The sequence below is a fragment of the Lynx canadensis genome, chromosome B3, assembly GCF_007474595.2.
Source record: "Lynx canadensis isolate LIC74 chromosome B3, mLynCan4.pri.v2, whole genome shotgun sequence".
Classification (NCBI taxonomy): Eukaryota; Metazoa; Chordata; class Mammalia; order Carnivora; family Felidae; genus Lynx; species Lynx canadensis.
Window position 1 is genome coordinate 123,149,150 of NC_044308.2, and position 20,751 is coordinate 123,169,900.

Here is a 20,751-nt window from a genome sequence, read left to right on the forward strand (position 1 = left end):
TGAGTTGCCTAGTATCTGGCAATTAATGTTAGAGCCAAGAATCAAAATCCAGATACTTTCATTTCTAAAGCACTGTGACAATATCTCTCTCAACCATACCACATTAAATCATTGGAAATGATACATAATGGGGTCCCTTCTTTATTGGTTTAAAACTTTGTTTAAAAGCACAAAGATAGACCTTTCTCTGGTCTAACTGTTTAAAAGCTTTCTGATATTCTCTGGCTCCAAGTTATATATACATGCTTTTTGTCTTCTATTTTTTCTTTCTTTTGTAACTTAAAAATAAGCTCTGTACTCATCGTTGTCACTGATAATATTGCTCATATCAAAGTTCTCTTTTGGAATGTTATTTACAGGATTTTTACTCATATAGTACCAAAAGGAGCATAAGATGCATTTTCTTGGCATTTAGTTTCCAGGTTGAGCAGTACTTTTAAAAAACTTCTAATTGATTTTGTTAGGATCTTGAGTTTTGGACTAGAGACTGGCAGTCACAGGAAATGAACATCTTCCCTCTTCATAAAATAATTACAATAATGGTATAAATGTTCTTGGGACTCACTCTGACCTACAAAGGGAAGGAAGAAACTTCTGAGATAAAGAGCTTGGCTTTTGTTTGTGACAGGAACACAGGCAGTAAACCCGTTTATTAATATTTAATAATAATATTATGAATAGGTATAAGTTATCTAAGTATGGAATGTATTGTGGATTGTTCACTAATTTAATGTAACTGTGGGTGGCCTTTCCCATTTTCAGATAGTGAACATAACTATTTTTAATCTCTAAAGTGTAAATTGCCCAAGCACCATGTAATAAGTATCAATATCTAATGAAGAGTTTTAAGTATCATTCATTTCTAATGTATATAATTGCAAGTTGTTTATGTAAAAACATAGATTTTTTTTTGCTTTAAGTATTGTACAGGAGAGCACAAGGGATGTATGCATTATCAAATAGCACAACATTCCAAGATAATCATTTATATGCCATTTGCTTTATTTCATTGTAGAGTATACATTTTGACATATGTTGGATAACTTCTGGTGAACATTTTTATAGTAAAAAAGAAGAAAATTAAAGAATTTGATCACAGGTCTCTTTCTAAAAGCACCCCTGTAATATTTTATTGTATACATAGATAATTAAGGACATAAATGTAGATTGACAGGCATATTTTTTTCAACAAAAAGCTATTATATTCATTCTCTTGGAGGCTCTACATAAAAGTAATATGTTGATTTTAAGATTTTTATCTTAGTTGTGTGTTCTTTGATTTCACTATAATGAACCAACGTGTGGCTACTTTTCTTTTTTCTTTCTTTTATATTTTCTAAAACTCTTTTAATCTCTGTGCTGTATTTTAGGAAGTTTCCTCAGTCTTGTCTTCCAGTTCATTAGTTCTCTCTTCAGCTGCATTTACATAATAAAGCCACTGACTAAAAAAAAATATTGTGTTGCATTTTCACAAGATTTTAGTTCTTATGTTTGTCATTTACCACAGTACCTTTTTTGCCTCTGTGATTTCTATAATTTCTTTATTAATCATTTCAATTATATTTATTTTACATAATTTTAATTGCCCTGTTATCGCACATTATTAGGTTCCTATTCTCTCATTGTTATCTATTAACTCTCTCATAGTGGGTTATCTTCTTACTGGATTATTTTATTTTTATAATTTTAGTTTATATTGATGTTGGTAGAAGAGCCAAGCATTCCTGACTCTAGAGTTTTATTCTAGAGGAGTTTGCCAGTTTATGCTGACTTTGAAATGCTGTGTTATATTGTACAAGTCATTCTATGTCTCTGTATCTTAGTTTCTATAATTTTCTTAGGTTTCTTCTGAGTACCTAACTCTCTTTTTCTTGTCCATACCAACTACTGAAGAGAAATGGCCCTGTCTTGGCCGAGTACTTCTACTTTTTGTCCCAGGATTTTTAAGATTCATGTCTTTATTAAAGGGGGTTTGGTTTTACTTGTGTTCAGTCTACCAGGATTCCCTGCTGGGTGGTAAAAGGACAAAAGGGCAAGAAAGTCAGTGTACTCTCCCCATAGCAATGATTTCTTCACCAATGAAAAATGACCTCTAATATCACAGAAACAGCAGCTATGTAGGTGTTGCTACTGGAGAAAAACAACAACAATGATCTTTGGTATTTAAAATAGAAACGTAAAATTGTTAATGTGTCCATAGACAACTTGTACTGCATACAAAAATGAAAATGAAGTTCTAATGAAATAATTCTGGCTTCATTTTACAGAAGTTTAAGATTTCTCACCACCATGTATGAGGTTTAATAAACAGGTGTGTGTTATGATTTTTGCAGTACTCAGGAATTATGTCGGAGCCTCAAAATAAGGCCAAGAGATCACATTCAAGTAAATACTGAAGTAAAGGGCAAAGAAAAATTTATAAAGAAAATCTAATCAGTGTCAGATATAAATTTGAATAGAAACTTAGAGGTTATGACTCTATCCTCTCTCTTACTGAAAAACAGCAACCTCAGTGTCCCTAAAAGACTTCTGCTGTTTGAACATTTCCTGTGATGGAGAGCCCACTGCCTCATGAGGCATCTCTTCTGATTTTGTAATGGCTCCACATGTTGAAAGTCTCTTCCTTATTATGACATGCTTGTATATTTCAGAGTGTTTTGTTTCATTTTATATACAGAAGAAATGTTCTCACCTACAGTAATTAAAGGTGTCTCAATACAGTTTCACACACATTCATTGAAGGTCTCTTATTGGCCTGGTATTGTGCCAGGTTTGAGATAGGAAGTGTTGTGATCTCCCTTTTACTGATGAGAAAATAGGTTTTCAAAGGTTAGGTAACTTGCCTAAGGTCACACATCTAGTAAAGAATGGATCAGAGATTTGAATATAAGATGTCTTCCTCTATAAATTAAGTTATCTGAGCCTAGGACCAGGACCCTGCTCCCTGCATGATTCCTCTCTAAATCATGTAAGGCACCCAAATATAAACCTAACTGATTATAAAAGAATGTGGCAAATGTTAACAGAAGACAGGAAAGAACAACTAATACTGCCTATCCAGATTTGGAAATGGTAGAACTTGAAGACCTAGGTATCATCAGTGCCGATATATTGTTATCTTAATATTGTTTTATCTATTTCAAGAATAGTCTGTTCCTCCTACTGTAGCATAAACTTGCATCACAGTATCCTCCTGACCTCAACATCAGTTTTGGAAAGTGCTAAATTCTCAATACCACTAAGAAATGCCCTTATTACCCACCTGGTAAACATTGTTGGAGCTGCTTAGATAATAATCTGTACCTTCTGTTCAGAGAACATGCATCTTATTCCCCTCCAAGATTTCTCTAATTTAAGACTACATAGTGTCAAGGGGAAAGTGGTCAATTATTTTAGATCTCTGTCCCCCCATCTTAGAAGAAGTGCCCTTCTTCAAATTGTGAGTGAGATAGACACTTGAATGCGATGAATGCTTGAACTATGATGTTCCCAGAATGAACTGCCATCTTACGAATCAGATCCAATGGGTATTTTAGCATCTGAAAAATGATTTCATGGAAGAAATTGAACAAAGGAAAACTGGCTATGCTACAATTAAACTTTTTATTTATATGGTGTTTATTCAACGCCTCTGAATATGGCCAGCCTGTCATTAGAGATAAAGCATGTAGCTTCCAACATGTGAGTTTCCCCTCCCGTTCCCTTCTTTTGCTTTTTCCTTGTTTTCCTTCCCTCACTTTCCATTTATCTTCCTTTCTTCCCTTTTACTTTAGTTGCCTTTCCTTATCCCATGAAGCACCTGTTTTGTTTTGTGTTGTTTTGTTTGTTTTTTGAGTCAAAAGAAAAGTTGACACCTTTCTGAGATTCTCAGGTTTTACCAATGTAAGTGACAACTGAAAGCTAAGCTTAGGGTTTGACTCCTATAGGAAGCCCTCCGTGGATGATTCCACCTCATATTGATAATCTCCTTAATTTGCATTCCTGTTTCTCTACCTATATGAAATTATTGAGGGCCAGGTTCATAATAATAATGAACCTGAATATTTGCAATATTCTTTTCAAATATATCTACTTGTTTAACCCTCAAAACAATCCTGTGAGGTAGAGATTCATAATTATACTATTAAGAGAAGATACTTACTGAGTATAAAGGAACTTGCCCAAGGTCGCACATCCAGTAAGTAGTAGATCAGGATTTGAACTCTAGTCCTTTGACACTCAGTTCACGTGTCATCTTGTGTATGAATCCCTCCTGATCGTTCTGATAGTACCTCCTCTCCCTACATTGAATTAATTCAATTCTCCATTCTTTTGTATACTTCATTTGCACCTTTATTCTAGCATAAATCACATTGTATTTGGGAGGCTGTATATATGAATAGAGTTTATTATTTTATATAAATATATATATATAAAATATTTCTGCTAAGTTATACACTTCTTAGGGCCTTAAATCTTCTCTGAGTCCCCAGGACTTTACCTGATGCCTAACCCATACTTAGCATAAATTTAATGTTTGTGAAATAGATGAATTGATGCACCATATAATTGTTTCCTTCTATAGTGAGTAGAACCTAGTTCAGAGATACATTCACAGTAATTTGAAAGAAAACATTTACTGAATAAGAATACCAAATAAGTCCAATGGAAATTATTATAAGATTTAGAGGGGATGTCTTTTTTGGGGGGGAGGGAGGCTAAATAATTAAAATGTACTATTTATTAGAGAGGAAAAAAGTAGGAAAAGAAATGGGAGAGAGAAGTAACCAGAGAGACCTTCAAGACCCCCAAGCAGACTGAGATTGTATGCATTCCACCCTATTCTAGAAAATTATTCCTTTTACAACAATGCTGGGTATCCATAGCTCATACTATCTGGCTCTGAGACCCTGGTGAGCTTTATTATTTCGGAGTTGGCTCGAAGGATATTTGTGAGAAAAGACATGATTAAGCTACTCTTCATTCTGTGAAATATAGGCGAAGAGAATCCAATGAGTCAGGCAACACACAGGAGGGACTTTCGACATTTTGGAATTATACGGGAGCCTTTTTGTTTATCCAGTCTTCCTGAGATTTGCATCAGGAAGAAAACTATCTGCAGGGATGATTTTCAAGGAGTCATTTGGAGAAAGAGATAATTTTGTTCACATTTATTGATTATTGGTTTATGTGCCAGGCACTGTTTATACACATTTTACATATATTTCTGAATTCTCACAGCAATAATTTTAAATAGATAGTATTATTATTCCTATTGTACAGATGGAAAAGCTGAGATACAAAGAGGGTAAAGATCCTGTCAACATTTTCACGGCAGCTAAAAAGCAGAATCAGGATTTGAACCTAGGAAGTCTTGAGCACCAGGGGCCCAAATCTAAAGCTGTGTGCACTCTCAGCGTGCCCTGTAAATCTTTAACTTGGCAGTTATTGCGTAAATATACAAATTATCTTACTAATTCTGTTACTGTATAACAATAATTCATTTTGTTTGAGTCCTTAACACTGGATAAAGATTTACATGATGCTGAGGATATGAAATTTATATCTCTGATATCCACTGTAAGCTTAGTGAAGACTAATAAGGTTTTAAATGCCCAAATCTCTATGAGCAACTAATTGAATTCTGTCCTGGAGTAAAAGGAAAATTTGCTTCCATGATGAAATAATTTCACTTGGACTTTGAAGGGAGATGCTACACAGGAGCATTTCCTATTTTTCTTCTCCTTGAAGAAATGTGTGAAATTCTAATGAAGTAGATATCCCAGCAGTATTGACCAAACTCAAGAAATTTGGAAAATTTCCTAGAGAAAAAATTTTTAATGTCTAAACTCCTGATATCCCCATTTCAGCCACAAGGAGGACAAGAGAATAAGTGTGGATGTTTACAAGAAGGCTAAGTTAAAAGGAAGAGAAGTAATAAATACATTCTCTAAACTATAAAATTATGCAAGGATGCATAATTTTAAAATGTATTTTTAAACAAATACATATACAAGTGATGCTTAGAAGAATAAAGCTGCTATTTTATACCCGTAAATGGGAAATATAATCAAAATCTGCATTTTTGCAGGATCACTTTCTCAAATAAATGAGCAGAGGGATGAATTATATGGCTATAAATAAATCTACTGACATAATAAAGCAGACTTATACTGTTTTACGGTTGTCACTGGAACCCTTGGATATATTTATAGGCATGTTAACAGCCACCTGTATTTTTTCAGGACTTTTATTTCATTTCACATTATGAGAGTTTAGTTGTTTTTGTTTTTGTTTTTTTCCCCTCCTCCTAAACTCACCTTTTGTGTAGAGAGAGAACTTAAGGAATTCTATTCTTCATATTTGGGAAAAGAGGGCCCTCCCTAAGAGTTTCAGGCTCATGCACAAAAAGACTGCTCTGGTAATTCTCTGTGTCTGTAGAGTCATATAAGGTATGCCCACGACAAACAACTTGACAGGTGTCTCCTGCTGGCAGTGAAGTGGAAAGTCAGAGTCTATACAAGTGAGAAGAGACATGTGCAGAGACAAAACGTATTGTGAGACCAGCAGGGCAACTTCACATTAGGTTCTTGGCACCTGGCATGATGAAGTACTATCACGAGGCTTATTTTAGAAGCCAAAGATTCCCCAGACTATTTTATAGCTGAGGTACAGGCCAAAGCAAGATGAAGAGCTGGGTAAGGGTTGGCACACCTTGTTCTGGGAGTGTCCTGGAAGTGAAAAGGAGCAGGGAGATTGGAACAAGGAGAGGAAGTCTATAGTTGCAAATTCTGAAGTCTGGAGTAATAGAGAAACCCAGCTATTAATCAAGCAGATCCAGCTAAGGCTGTTTTGTTGTTGTTGTTTGTTTGTTTTGTTTTATTTCGTTTTGTTAATTTTTGAAAAAGCTGCACTCCACTCAGAAATGTAAGGTTCCCCAAAGTCTGTTTAGGATTCTGTGGGGGGTTGTCCAAAGTGTGGTTGTTCCTGTGAAATCATTTGTACTTTTCAACTTTAAATCAATGGTGAGCATAACATTTATAAATCCCTTTCTTTTCTTTTGTGTAAGTGTACTGATCTTCATTGTACATCTGCATGTCCTCATGTAAGGAGCCTGCTAGAGAAGACAATTCAGGAGAGAGGGGAGCTTTCGATGGTAGTACAGGTGGTGATAAATCCTTCAGCTGGAACTCTAGCTGTTGGCAGTGTTTAGAATGTATCACTGGAGCTAAAAATCTAAAAAAGAAAACTACATATTTAATAGATCAAGCTAATGTAAACTCTAGCAAGCCTTGAGAAGCATGAGCATTAGAAGGGAAGTCTCAGTAGAAATGTGTAGACTAGACAAAGAGAGGGATAGAAAACATGAAAAAAAATCAACAGTGTGTTAAATTGGAGAAGGACATGAATTTTATCAGGATAATTGGGTTATCTCTTTGGAGTAGAAGAAGGAAAATAAATCAGTCTTGATTTTATCCTCAGTTAAGTCTTCTCAGTATTCAACTGGGTCTCCAAATGGAATCAGCATTACCAGAATCCACAGCTACTTCTTTTGACATTTTGCAAAAAGTAAATAAATAAATTATAAGTATGACAAGTAAAATGAATAGTTCCAGCTGTGACATACCAGCAGCATTTCCAGATTTTGTACTGCATTAAGGATTTATTTTCACTTTGTTTCCTAGCAGAGAGCTAATTGAAAGGTCCATCTAAGATTCCCATGCTTCCTCGGAAGAAGGTCAGACACAGAATCTCCAACACTCAGTGCCAATTTAGAAAAGTCGAAAAACATTAAGTGGATAGGTGGTCAGCTCGTCAACTCTGAAAATACATATCTCTGGGGATCAATGGCACCCAAGCCAGATACTGCATCAGTGAAACAGAACATGTGAATAGGAGAGTGGCAGTTGATTCATGGGATTCATTCACCCAGCAAATATTTACTGAGTTCCTACTATGAGGTAACCTACTCTTCCACACCCTGAGGACATAGAGAAAACAAGACAAAGGCTCACCTTTTAATGAACTTAATCTTTCTTAAGGAGCTAGAATACACACACACACACACACACACACACACACACACACACAATACAGATAAAATTATTTCAGAAAGTGGATAGTACTGTGAAGGAAACAGAACAAGGTCAGGGGATAAAGTGCCTCTCAGGGGTGGCGGTGGCTAACTTTAGACGAGGGCCAGAGAGGTTCTCTGGGAGGTGACATGAAATGAGCCAATCATGGAAAAATCTTGGGAAAAAGGCTTCCTTACAAGAGGGGCAACAAATATGAAGGTTTCAGGTTGGGAAAGAATTTGGCACAAAGAACAGAAGGAGGGTCTGGGAGACTGGAGAGCTGCAAGTGAGGGGTCACCTGGCAGAAGGTGGAGCTGGAGAACTAGGCCAGGTCATCTGGGTCCACTGAAGGCCATGGCAGAGGTGAATAAATCCAGAGTAGAGTGAGAATCCATCTGGGGGATCAAATTAATGACCAGTTGGATTGAAAGGGAATTATCATCTACTTTAAGGAAGGTGCTTAGGGTAGGAAGGTATTTTTGTTTTCTTTTTTTCTAACTTTCCTAGTAATAGCATAAGGCCCTAACCACATCATGCTTAACTGTCTCGGAATTTCAGCTACTTTTTCTACTGAACAGAGCGCTGCAACTCTTGTCAAATGCTATTGCCGGATGTTGTGTATGCATTATCCCATTTAAAATTCCCAAGAACCTCTTGAGAGAAGGCATTATCTACATTTTATGGAGGAGGAAACTGAGGTTTAAATTGAGTCTCCATAAACTACCCCTCTTACTTGCTGTGGTGTTCCTAGCTACATGTTGCTAGTTAGGACATGTTTGTGGGCCATCATCACCCAAGGGCATGAAAAACCTTGAAAGATGGCCACCTCCTTTGACAAGGTTTGTGGGTCCCAGATCAGCCTTACAGCTGAGAGCCCAAGCAGCTGGGATGACTGTGCACCATTTACCAGGGGACAACATGGACCTTTAGAACACTGATTTCAGAACCAGAATACCAATCACCAACATACATTCTAAAATGGACTTGATATTTGACCTGGAAGCTGAAGCATCCGTGAATTTGTTATGTTTATCTGTTAGAAATGCATATAATGCTAACTTCTCAACATCTCCTTGGGGTGTCTGAAGGATGAATAGGACTACCTTAATCCCTATTCTTTTTCCTCAGGGAGTTTGAAATGCTCATTGAGATCAGGAGTATAATAGGTGCTATAAGATCCTTTTAAAAAAGCAAATGCCACCTAAATACTGTATCTATCAATCTATCATCTAACTATCAAGAGACATATAGATATATCCATATATATAGACATCTGAAATATATACAGATACACACACATATATATACTTTAACATATATATGATTATCTGTGATGTATAGATACATGATTTAATCAGCAGGTGTATAGTATACATATGATTTAACCATCAAGTATTATTCCCTCTGCTTCCTCTCGAAGCCTTTTAACCAAGGTGAGTAGGAAGGAAGAAATAAAAGCTAGCAAGACACCTCCCTCCTCCCTCCCCCTCCCCCAGGCTTAGGAGTGCTGCCCTTTGGGTTTATGCCTCCAGCACTCATCATGCTGGGCGCGGGGGAATGGAGAGGCGGGGGTGGAGGCTGCATCCTTCAGAATGTCACTGTTCCCTGGCAGAGCCCTGGGTCAGCTCCCTCCTAGAGGCACAGATGGCCAGGACAGGCGCGCCAAGCCTCTTCCTGTCACTCCCGCTCTCCCCTGCAGGTTGAGCCTGGATGTAAAAGCCACGCTCTCTGGTGCCCGGCGCCCCGGAGGCCCGGAGGCTTCACCCACCTGGGGCAGTGGCACTGAGGCCAGTCAGGAACAGGTCAGCCACTGCCTTCCTCCGGCAGAAGCAGCCCTCACCCCTTCTGAAGTTCTTTGCCCAGGACAGCGGGCGTGGGCACTAACCTCTGGGTCCTGAATTTCCAAGAGTGTCCTGTCCACTAGGGGGGTCGAAGCTACCTTCTCGAAGGGCCTCCAGCGGCCAAGCCCCTCACCCTCCGGGGTCCCCAGGCCACCTCTTCCGTTCACCGTATAGAGTCAGGACGCGGGTTCCCGCCTTTCCCCCTCTGGGTGGGGTCCTGAGAGAGTGGCCGCGCTGTGCTGATCGTCAGGCCAGGGGGAGCGTGCGGGCGGCACGACAGTGTGCAGGCGCTCCAGCGCTCCTGCTGACTCAAGGGGTTTATTTTTATTTCTATCTGGGGCTACTTCAGCCTTAGCCACCGCCTGCATTTTTCTTCCCAAATTGTAAAAGGTGCCTTAATCATCCGAATTTGGCTTAATGCGCCTGGGAGAGAAAAAGGAAAGGGTGGTAAAAAAAGGAGCAGCGTCCATCTGTCGGTCTGTCGGTCTCACTTATCCACGCGCTCACACACGCTCACTCTTAAGGGAGGAAGCGGAGCTCGGGGAGGGCGCCGGTGTGCGCGGGAGGCTCGAGCGGGTGTAGACGAAGGAGCGTGTAGTTGAATGGGGAGGGCCGGGATTCCGGGTCGCTCGGGCCCCTCCTCCCTCCCGAGCCAGCCAGTCCCTCGGCAGAGCGCTCGGGCTGCACTGATTTGCTCTCGGGAGTGCGCTATTTGCATATGACTTGCCCATTTGTGAATTTGGCTCCCCAACTCCTCGCTTCACTTCACCTGTGCCTCCCAGTTCCGCGCACTTTGCAGGCGCCCGCCCGCCTCCCGGCCACCTCTGCCGCCTGCCGGGCACCTCCTCCTACGTTCTCCGCGCTCGCCCACCCACCTCTCTCCGCCCAGGGCCACGTTGGTTTGGGTGGCTTCTCCGCGCTGGCTTCCCCCTCCTTGCCTCTTTCCCTCCGGTCCTTCTTGTTCTCTTCCTCCGGCTGCTGCTGCTTCTGCTGCCACTGCTTTACATCCAGTTGGGAAACCCAGGACGCAGGCGGTTGCTCCGTGGCGCTCTTCCAGAACGCGCAGGGTTAACAGCCTCCGCGCCCTTCCATCGAGACTTCGGGAACACGCGAAAAACTCTCCCACCTGCAGCCCCCTTTTGCCTGGCAGTTCTGCATTGCATCGCATGGAAGTGGAAAAAGAAAAAAAAAATGTTCAAACTGCCTGGATGTTGGGATAAACTAACCTGAACCTTCTTGGGTCTTTTGCTGCCTCCCTTTCTTGCTTCGTTTCCACCTTTCCTCTGTGTGGCTTCCTGGAGTGTGCAGTTGAGTCGCCTGGAGATAAGGAGGAAGCCGCGCCGGGCCTCCCCTGACATGTGTGGCATTCCGGGGCTCCCTAGGAGGGTTGCTATACCTGGGTGGACTTCGGCTTTCTAAATTTCAGCCTTGGGAAAGAGAAGCTTTTTTGCCTTCTATCTCCCCCCACCCCCCAACCTTAACTGATTCATCATCTGTCTTGAAAGCGCTTATTCCCTCCCTCTTTCCAAAATACTGGCAAGTATTCCTGCTGCTATGATGGGCCCCTGGGCATCATGAACTTCATTATTCCTCACTGGCCGGAATTCAAACTGCCCATCTGTAGTGGTCCAGTGCGTTGACCATGCACCTGAGAATCCACGCGAGACGCAGCCCTCCTCGCCGGCCGGCTTGGACGCTTGGAATCTGGTCCCTCTTCTGGGGATGTATCGTCAGCTCTGTGTGGAGTTCCTCTAATGTAGCTTCTTCCTCCTCCTCCTCCTCCTCTTCCTCGCCGGGGTCTCACTCTCAGCACGAGCACCATTTCCATGGCAGCAAGCATCACTCAGTGCCTATTTCTATCTATCGCTCCCCTGTTTCCCTTCGAGGAGGGCACGGTGGGTCTCTCTCCTCTTTATCCTTTTAATGGGGCATAGCGATTCCTTAACCCACTCGCCTTTCAGGTAATGTCAAGGGTGGGAAGATAATAAAAATTTGAATTTAAAATGATAAAAGCATTGCATGTGCATGAGAGAAGAAAATGTTCAATTTCCCTTTAAAGGCTAGTATTTTCTGCCCTAGCGCCCCCCCCCCCCCCCCCAGTTTCTCTGATGGGTTCTCCTCTCCTTAGCTTGCTTATTCATAGCTTCACAAACACTACATTTTCCCCTTTGGAACCTTCTACTTCCTTCATCCCCCTTGCCCGTGATGGCAAGCAACTTATCAAATAAGTCTCAGGTTTTGTACTTTGAGAATATCCATTCATTCACCTTGCTTTCACCCTTCTTCTCTCTGATCTTGTATTGGAGCTAGTCATGGGAAGTAGACAACAGGGATCCTTTGGTCCTCAGCCTGAAGTTGATGGAACTGCTGTAAAGTGGCCTCAGGGAGGAGAGTAGCTGAGTGTAAGAAGGCAGAAAATGTAATTAATAACCAGTAGCCATTATTGTTCATTTGGGCAGCTTTATGTTTGTCCACATATCTGATGGGAAGAGCAGCTATCTCAAAAACTACACATCTAATATTGCTACCTACTGGATAGGAAGTGATAAAATGGGTAAGACAAAGTCCATTTATAATTTACCCAAGTGTAAATCTTAGTAACTTTGATTCCACCATTTATACAAATGTTATTTCAATGAAAGGCAGCACTGGTGGGCTTGTTCACACAGCACAGATATGAGATGTTTTATAGCCCTCCTTGCCTAGCTATTGAAGGAAGAGATCTATGGCTCTTAAAAATATATTCAGCTCTGAGCAGGCAGCCTGTAAAGGGCAGTGTCTGCCACCAAGGTGGGAGCTTGCCATAGTAAACTGTTCTAAAGAAGGGATCTTCAATATTTGTTTACTATGCAGTCTACTCCAGTGGTGAGGAGAGTAGGAATCACAGAGCCCAGCAGCAGGAGCAGCCCTCCAGGGAGCTGCACGAATGAAGCACACTAGAGGTCCCCTGCCCTAGCTTGTATTTTGAAGACCTACAGCACGCAGACCCCATTCGGAATGTCAGTTCTTCCCACTGCCTCCTAGCTGTGGGCTGCTCCTCTGTACTGTCTATACTGTTAAGTGGAAGCACATTGAGAAAATGCCAGCACGTACTCTGGCTCTTTCTGGCTCTCTCTTTAAATTTTATTTGATGGAGTTGTCAAGCAGCTCAGAGCTTGTAAGGTTGGTGGAGATGGGTGGTGGGAAGGAATGAATGCTTGATTCTGATCTGGTTGCTGTTTTCTCTGTGACTCCTGCTAGGTCTAGGGTAGGCTTTCTTTAAAAAAAAAAAAAAAAGGAGAGGGAAGAACTACAACCACCAGAAAAGCAAAAGCAGTTTCATTGAAATGGAAACTGTTAGCTCCTAAGGAGGGGGGGGGGAGGGACCGTGAATGGGGGTGGGCTTGTAAAGAGTAGGAAAGAAAAGCAGGGGAGTGGGAGATGGAGGAAGCCAGACAGACGATTACTAATAGCCATAATTAAACATGGAAAGGCTCATGATAATTAGCTAAATTTTGCTAATTAGTGTAAATGATCAGCAGGGAGATGGATATTATGCATTAGTTAGAGGTTATAAGCTGGCAGAGTCTTGGTGTTTTCTGTTCAGGATGTAAACAGTTAAAAGCAGCTGCTAGTTAAGTGATGGTACTTGCAGAGCCATACTTCTGGAGGTTTCTAAGTCTGTCAGTCTCTCTGTTTCTCTTTCTCTCTCTCTTTCAGCTAAAAGGGCTACAGGGGTTGAGCCTGGCACAGATTAAACACAGTTCTTTTCTGTTTACTTTGTTCAAGGATCAGTTGTTTAGTAACTTCTGAATCTTTTTGACTCCTTCCAAGTCTGGTTTCTCATTAACCCGTATCTGATAAGAGTCAGTGTGATGGAAATGGAGCGTGAAGTAGGTAAATGACCAGAGACCCCAGAAAAGGCCCTCACCCACCAGAGCTGTAGAATGCAGTGAACCCCAAGGTCTGGCATGGCTAAGATAAGAAAGCTCATGAATTCAACTCTTGAGTATCCTCTTTCAGTTCTGAAGTCCCATCTCATTGATTTGGGGCTTGGAGAGTGAATGCATCTATATTAAGTAGACTCCTTGCATATTTAATTAATGTTTTTGAGCTTGAAAACCTGAGAAGTGGCAATCAACAAGATGACCCATCCTCTGACTCCAATCCCACATCCAAGCTGCGACCTTCTGTGTCCTGAGAAGACCAGGAGACCCCAAGGTGCTTTGCTAATGCACCTCTCATTTTTACTTGGAGTACACTTGCTTCCTCTTAGTCCAAGACAAAGGCTTCACTAAGAGCAATTGTTTTAAAAAATCTTTTGGACGGAGGCTGTAGGAGGCACAGCACCATGAGACTAATGCTGTTACTAATAGTTTTCTGCCAACCTCATTCCAGAGCTAAAAGCAGCAGTCTGTATTGTTTGTGAAGGAATAAATGCCCTTCATTCTGGTATAAAATGAAAACTAGAGCCTTGAGTCCAAGAACTTTCTTGAACTTGGAGATTTTTGTTTGTTTTACTTTTTTCCCCCTTTCCCATTTCCTAAGAAGCCGGAAGCCTTCAGAGTTGTCCTGTTAATCAGTTATGGTCACCATTCTGTCCAAACTACCTTGCCCTGTAGTGATGTTTATACTAAAACAAATGAAGAAACAGAAACCTTCCCAACAACTGTCCTTTTATCCATACTTGGTTCTTGTCTTTAGAGAATCGATTATGTATAGATTTGCCTGAGGTCTTTATCCCAGGGCAGCCTACGGAAGCCTGAGCTCCTTTATCAGTTCAGGAGACTAAGACCACACCTACCTTAGGCACCCAAAATACTCTCAGGTTAGGACTGTGTCTCGGGAGAAAATTAACTCTCTTAAGTGGCATCTAGTACATTTTTTCCCATTGTTTGGTCCCTTCTCTCATTCAGGCTTCCCACTTTCTTTCATGCTTTTACCTACTAGTAGTCATTCAGTTAATTTATTGAGCATTTACTATATGTCATGTTGTGTGTGCCTTGCTAAGGCTGGAAATGTAAATAAAACGTTGTGTTCAGCTAGGGATGATTTTAGAAGTATTTTGACCATCTATGAGAGATAAGTGCTTCTATAATGGAAAAAAATATGAGGGTTGGGGTGAGGATCCAGGTACCAAACCAAATTAATTAATATGAAATTTAAGTATTCTATATTCTTTATAAAATATAGAAGTAAATTCTTCTATTCTTTATAAAATATAGAAGTACATTCTTCTGTCATTCAGAATATTCCTACAAGTATTTTTCATCCTTAACTTTATTCACATACTTAAGTATCATGCTTATCAAAGCTCTTGGGTAGTTTAGTGGTATGGAAATATAAATACTAAAATATATTTGTTACCAGCCTTCAGTCTTATAAAGGAGGTTTGTACATTTTTTCCCCTCTCCCACCTTTAAGAACTCCAGTGAGCATCTGCCTAAAAAATGCCTTAATACCTAATAGTTAGGAAAACCAACTTCTGGGGCGGCTGGGTAGCTCAGTCAGTTAGGTGCCTGGCTCTTGGTTTCAGCTCAGATCATGATCTCATGGTTTGTGAGTTCGAGCCCTGCTTTGGGCTCCATGCTGACAGCATGGAACCTGCTTGGGATTCTTTCTCTCTCCCTCTCTCTTTGCCCCTGCGCCACTCGTGCTCTCTCCCTCTCTCGCAAAATAAATAGATAAACTTTAAAAAAAAAGAAAAGAAAATTGACTTTTCTGTGAATCTAGATTTAGAATATGACTTACATTTTACCCTCTGTAAAATAGCAGATCTTCCTGACTCTGGGCATTTGGAGGAACAAGTTGAAAACATAGAACTCAATTTAGAGGAAAGTGTCTTGCTCAGAAATCAGGTGTGTGTGTGTGTGTGTGTGTGTGTGTGTGTGTGTGTGTGTGTAGGGAAGGCAATAAAATCCTATTTGAATCATCTTGGCGGAAGTGGTGGTGGTCTCACTAGTGGTACGTGTGCCGGGAGTCCTTCTTGTAAGAAACTGTGCTCCTCACTCGTTGTCACAAAGAACTATCTCTTAAGTTTTTCCAGCCATGAGGCTTGTATTACTCTGATCTGTTGAGCACTTTCTTCTCCTCAGCCAGCTGCTTCCTAACCACATTCTCTCTCCCTTCTTTCTTGGGATTCAGTTTACTGAATAATTCATAGTGTTGGTTGACAGATAAAATTGTAAGATTTATATGTCTTTGGCCTTGGTGATGAATTAATTAAATTGGCTTCTCCTCTCTCTCTAGATGCATTATCTTTCTTCTCTAAAATTTGCTGGCAAGTGGTAGGGTCTGGAGATTCACTTGTTCTTGAAAGATCACCAAAGGAAGATTATAATACCCTACTGTAAATTTCTTCAGGACTTGCAATGCAGATCATTGAGTGGGGTAGAGATGAGGGCTGCATCTCAAAGGAAAGGGGCTGAGATCATTGGAACAGTTGCCTTCAGGAAACAAAGAAAGAAACAAAAACCTTCACCAGACTGGGTGATGGCTGGAATTCCACAGTAAGAACTTGATTCTTTTGTTATCTGATTTTGAATCTAGAAGAGGTAACATACTCCATTTTACATTTTAGTGAATAAATTTTGCAGATCTCTGAAGGCTTGCTTGCTAGGACCCTGAGTGATCTGAAAGGGAGGCAGATCTCTGAAGGTAAACCTTGCACTTATCCATACTTCCCTCCCTGTATTAGTTTGTTAGGGCTGCCATTAAAGAAGAAATCACAGACTAAGTAGCTTAAACAACAGAAATGTATTTTCGCACAGCTCTGGAGGCTAGAAGTCCAAGGTCATGGTGTTGGCAGATTTTGTTTCTTCTGAAGCCTCTCTTCTTAGCTAGTAAATGGCTACCTTCTCATTGTGTCATCACATGGTCTTTCTTCTGTGTTCATGCACCCCCAGTGTTTCCTTGTGTGTCCTAATATCCTCTTCTTGTAAGGACACTGGCCTGACTGGATTAAGTCTCTCCCACATGTCTCATTTTAACTTAATTACCTTTTTAAAGGTACTATCTGTAAATGCAGTCACATTCTAAAGTACTGGGGTATAGGGCTTCAACATATGAATTTGGGGAGGACACAATTCATCCCCTAACACTCCTCGTCTTTTAGGACCCAGTCATTGGGAAAGAAGTAAAAATGTACCATTCAGTCAATATCTGCTGAACTCAAACTTTGACGGTGGAAAAATAAAACCTTCCATGACATTGGTAACAGTTTACAAACTGATAAGGTGGTGCCTCAAGAGGAAAAATTCTGTTTATTTGGAGAAAACAATACCAGTAGGTTTGGTTAAAACTTGTGTTTACTTTCCTCTCAGTTTATTTTGTGTGACCCAGTCTATGCCTTGATGTGCATGTAGACTAGTGTTGTTTGACTACAGCCACGTGCTCTCCAGTGTCCACACTCCAGGACTCTCTCGATTTAGACCTGCTGCCATTCCAGGCCAGACCTCCCTGCCTGGCTAGTGACCTCCTTTATGAACTGCCATTGCTCACTCTTTTCCTTTCCTGAGATACATACCACCAACTCCCTTCACATCTCATCCTCCATTGGAAAAAAAAAGAAAAAAGAAAAAACAGGTGAAATCAGTGCAAATTACATGCCCACTTTTTTTTTGCTGCTGAAAAATATGTACTTTATGAATAAATTATACACACACACACACACATACATATGAAGTAATCTGTCCACTGTCCACATCATGACATATCATGAGCCTTGGGTGAGAGAATGTCTTACAACTATAAAGCACCTTGCTGGTATAAATCCCAAGCAAGATATTCAACTCTTTGCGGGGAAAGAAAGGAGTTTATTGAGTGTTTTGTGTTTTTGTTGTTGTTTGGTTTTGTTTTTGTATTCTGTATTCTGATACTTTGAAAAATGACTTTGAGAATATATGCTCATGTGGAGGACAGGTGAATGATAAAGGAGTTCTGGTAGGCAGTGTGTTGGTAGGTGGGCTTGGGAACAGTCAACAGCAAGATTTAGGATTGGAAGAAGTGGTTCTCTGTCTTTTTTCTGTCACTTAGGAACTTTTTGATCTTGGATAAGTCATGAGACATGACTCTGAGTCAGTTTCTTCATCTCCAAACTGAGAATAGCAATAATAATAGGACACAGATGTCACAGAATTGTGTGGGACATTAAATAACTTGTACCTTACAACTACCGTATACAGGTTAAATAGTCTATGAGAAATACTTTAATGGTAATGTTCTTTCAATTTTGGTACAAAGTGAAGCTTCAGTGTTGAATGTCTACTGGTTGGTAGTTGGAGGTTAAAGAACATGCATCTACTGGTTCCCCTTATTTTCTTATCTGCAGCAACACTTTTTGCCTCCAAGGGAAGAAAACCTTAATATGTATTTCCTTGTTTACGGCACTAAAAGAAAATAGCATGCGTGGTTAGCTTGTGCTTTTTTGATAACATGTAAAAAAACCATGCTAGGCAAAATTTAGCCCAAAATAACAAATAGCCAACTGTTGAGAAGCTAAGAGATCTGGTGAAATAAAAGGGAAGAGGCTCCTAAGAAATATTCTTGGATCATTTTGGAAATACAGAATTGGATCATGTTTCTAAAAAACTGCTGAATTTAAGCATTCCTATATGATGCTCAGCATCCATTGAAACCTTGAATTTTTAATCTAGCTTATACTAGGAAAAAGACAGGTCTTCTTAGGACTACTATTTTCAGATCTGGAAATGGAGAACTTCTTTTAATGTCACTTCTAGTGCTTTTACCCACCAGGACTCAAAGGTATAGAGGAGGTGGGAGCATGGGAGGTGCTGGAACACTTAGAGTTGACTTTGTGGAGCCTAAATTTAAACCAGAATTCTTAATGGAGAGAACCTTACTCCGGGCCATAGACATCACTCCTAGTTTTCTTCCTGACAAACTCTGTGTCTTTGGATATGACATTATGTTTTTAAATTATATTAATCATTTAAAATTTAGGTACTATACAGAATATCTTGATCTTCTATCCTATTTCTTTTACCTGTAGTTTTCTGTATGCCACATAGTGTATATGTGCCTTAACACTGCTGTTGGGTAAAATTGTTTTTTTCATTTCTTCCTCATTTGTACAATGAGGGGGTTGAATGAGATGATCTCTCCACATGGTTCTTGACACAAGGACTGCTTCTGCAGTTCATACGTCTTTAAACATACCACTGTAAATCCTACACTAGTCTGGGTTCCATAGGTCTGTAGTATTTTATAGGTCTGTTTTCTGGACTAATAACACATGCCAAAGTCACCACCAGTTTTTCTCTTTTCTCCTTTGAAAGAAGCAGCATCACATACAAGAGTGGCACACCATGATGTTATAAAGCCCGCTGTCCAACTTCGCCACAGAGTCACGATGACACAGGAAGAACACAGCTTTCATTGACACACATCTTATCAATACTAGAAAGTAGTTCTGTGTTATGTTTAAAATTCTCTGCTGTGTCTAGTCATATCAGAGCAGAGGGCAGAATAGTAACTGAGTTGATAAAGAGCAAGTGGTATTTATTTCTACTCCTGTTAGAGTTTTAAGATACTTGCTTGGATCATATACCTTCACATTATATTCACCTACTGTGTATCAGGTACTCTTCAGTGCTTTGCATATATGATTCCATTTAATCTCCACAATCCTTTGATATTAATGAGGTTACCACCACTTCATGCATAGAAATAACACTCAGCTTATGCACCTCGACCAAAGTAATGTGGCAGTAGAGCCAGGATTCAAACTCAGTTCTGTGCACAAAGCCCTTGGTCTTTCTGCATTACCGCATAGTCCATCATCTCAAGAAACAGGAAACAAACACAGCAGCCTCTTTTGTCAGGAATAGGTTGCACAGGTTAATGAGGCATTCTGATTAATGTAGGAATACCTTTCCAAAGCATATACAAGAATGTCCAGTTCATAAGTACTTGAATGTTTATCAGTCGGCCTGAACCCATTCTGACCCAAAGAGATACTAATTAGAAAGAGCAGACGGATGAAACATTCCCACAGATACACGCTTTTTGAGGGAATGAGTAAATGAGTGAGTGAGGTGCCACATGATTGGTTTTTGTTTACTAGGGTAGTAGTGGTAGTTGCTTATAGAAGAGGCAAAGGGCAGGGAAAGTCATGTATTTCTCAAAAGCGCACCAACAGGTTTGTAGAGTCTCAGGGCTAAAAGAGATCTTAAGGATTATCTGACCCTCTCATATTCTAGATGGGCAAAGTGAGGACTTGGCCGAAGACATCCAGTCAGTGTCAGACACTGTTGTGATTGGGCAGTATGACTCCAAGTCCACCATCTTTCTTTCACTGTTCTGCAGAAGGGCCAACTTCTCACTGCTTCAAGACCCTTATCAAACTGCAACCTTGTGGGCCATCTGTTTTTCTGCAGACTGATCTCTCTTTAATCAGATTAAGTCCTATAAGAATACATTCTGCCAGCATAGGACATTCTTGAGCTTCTGTAATAATTAATTTTTCATGTGAATTTTTCTAATAGGTGCCAGCTTTGTGCTAAGAGGCAGGCTTTCTTGGAGTGTTCCTAAGACTCTCTCTGTATAGGAGACTGCAGTGTGGGAAAGTACTCAGATTCAGGTCCCTGTGCAGGGAGACACTGCCTGTCCTGGTAAGGTCTCACTCACCAGAAAGCAGGGGGTGATAGCCTGTGTACTCACCTGTCTGTTTTCCATCTGGAAGGCACAACTGAGTTATTCAAAGACATGTCCCCCAACCCAGTCCCCACCTCTTGCTTACTAGCTATTAAGTGGCTATATGACCATAAAACTCCTAGAAACCAGCAAACTACATTTTCTGAGCTACTGTTCTCATTCTCCCTTTTTTTCAATGTTTCTTGAAATATTTCTGTCACCCC

The 20,751-nt window shown here is 40.5% G+C and overlaps 1 protein-coding gene across 8 annotated transcripts in view; it reads left to right on the top strand.

The window, feature by feature from the left end:
• The window catches only part of NRXN3 (neurexin 3), a 1,124,854-nt gene that overhangs the window by 579,420 nt on the left and 524,683 nt on the right, over positions 1 to 20,751 (top strand). For 2 of the 8 annotated variants that reach the window (XM_032593429.1, XM_030319698.2), the window contains exon 1: positions 10,737 to 11,790. The exons of the other annotated variants lie outside the window; for them this stretch is intronic. In XM_032593429.1, the coding sequence (XP_032449320.1) occupies positions 11,538 to 11,790 (253 nt within the window). In that variant the 5' untranslated portion in view covers positions 10,737 to 11,537. Of the gene's footprint in view, positions 1 to 10,736; positions 11,791 to 20,751 lie in introns of those variants that run through there. 8 annotated transcript variants of the gene reach the window in all.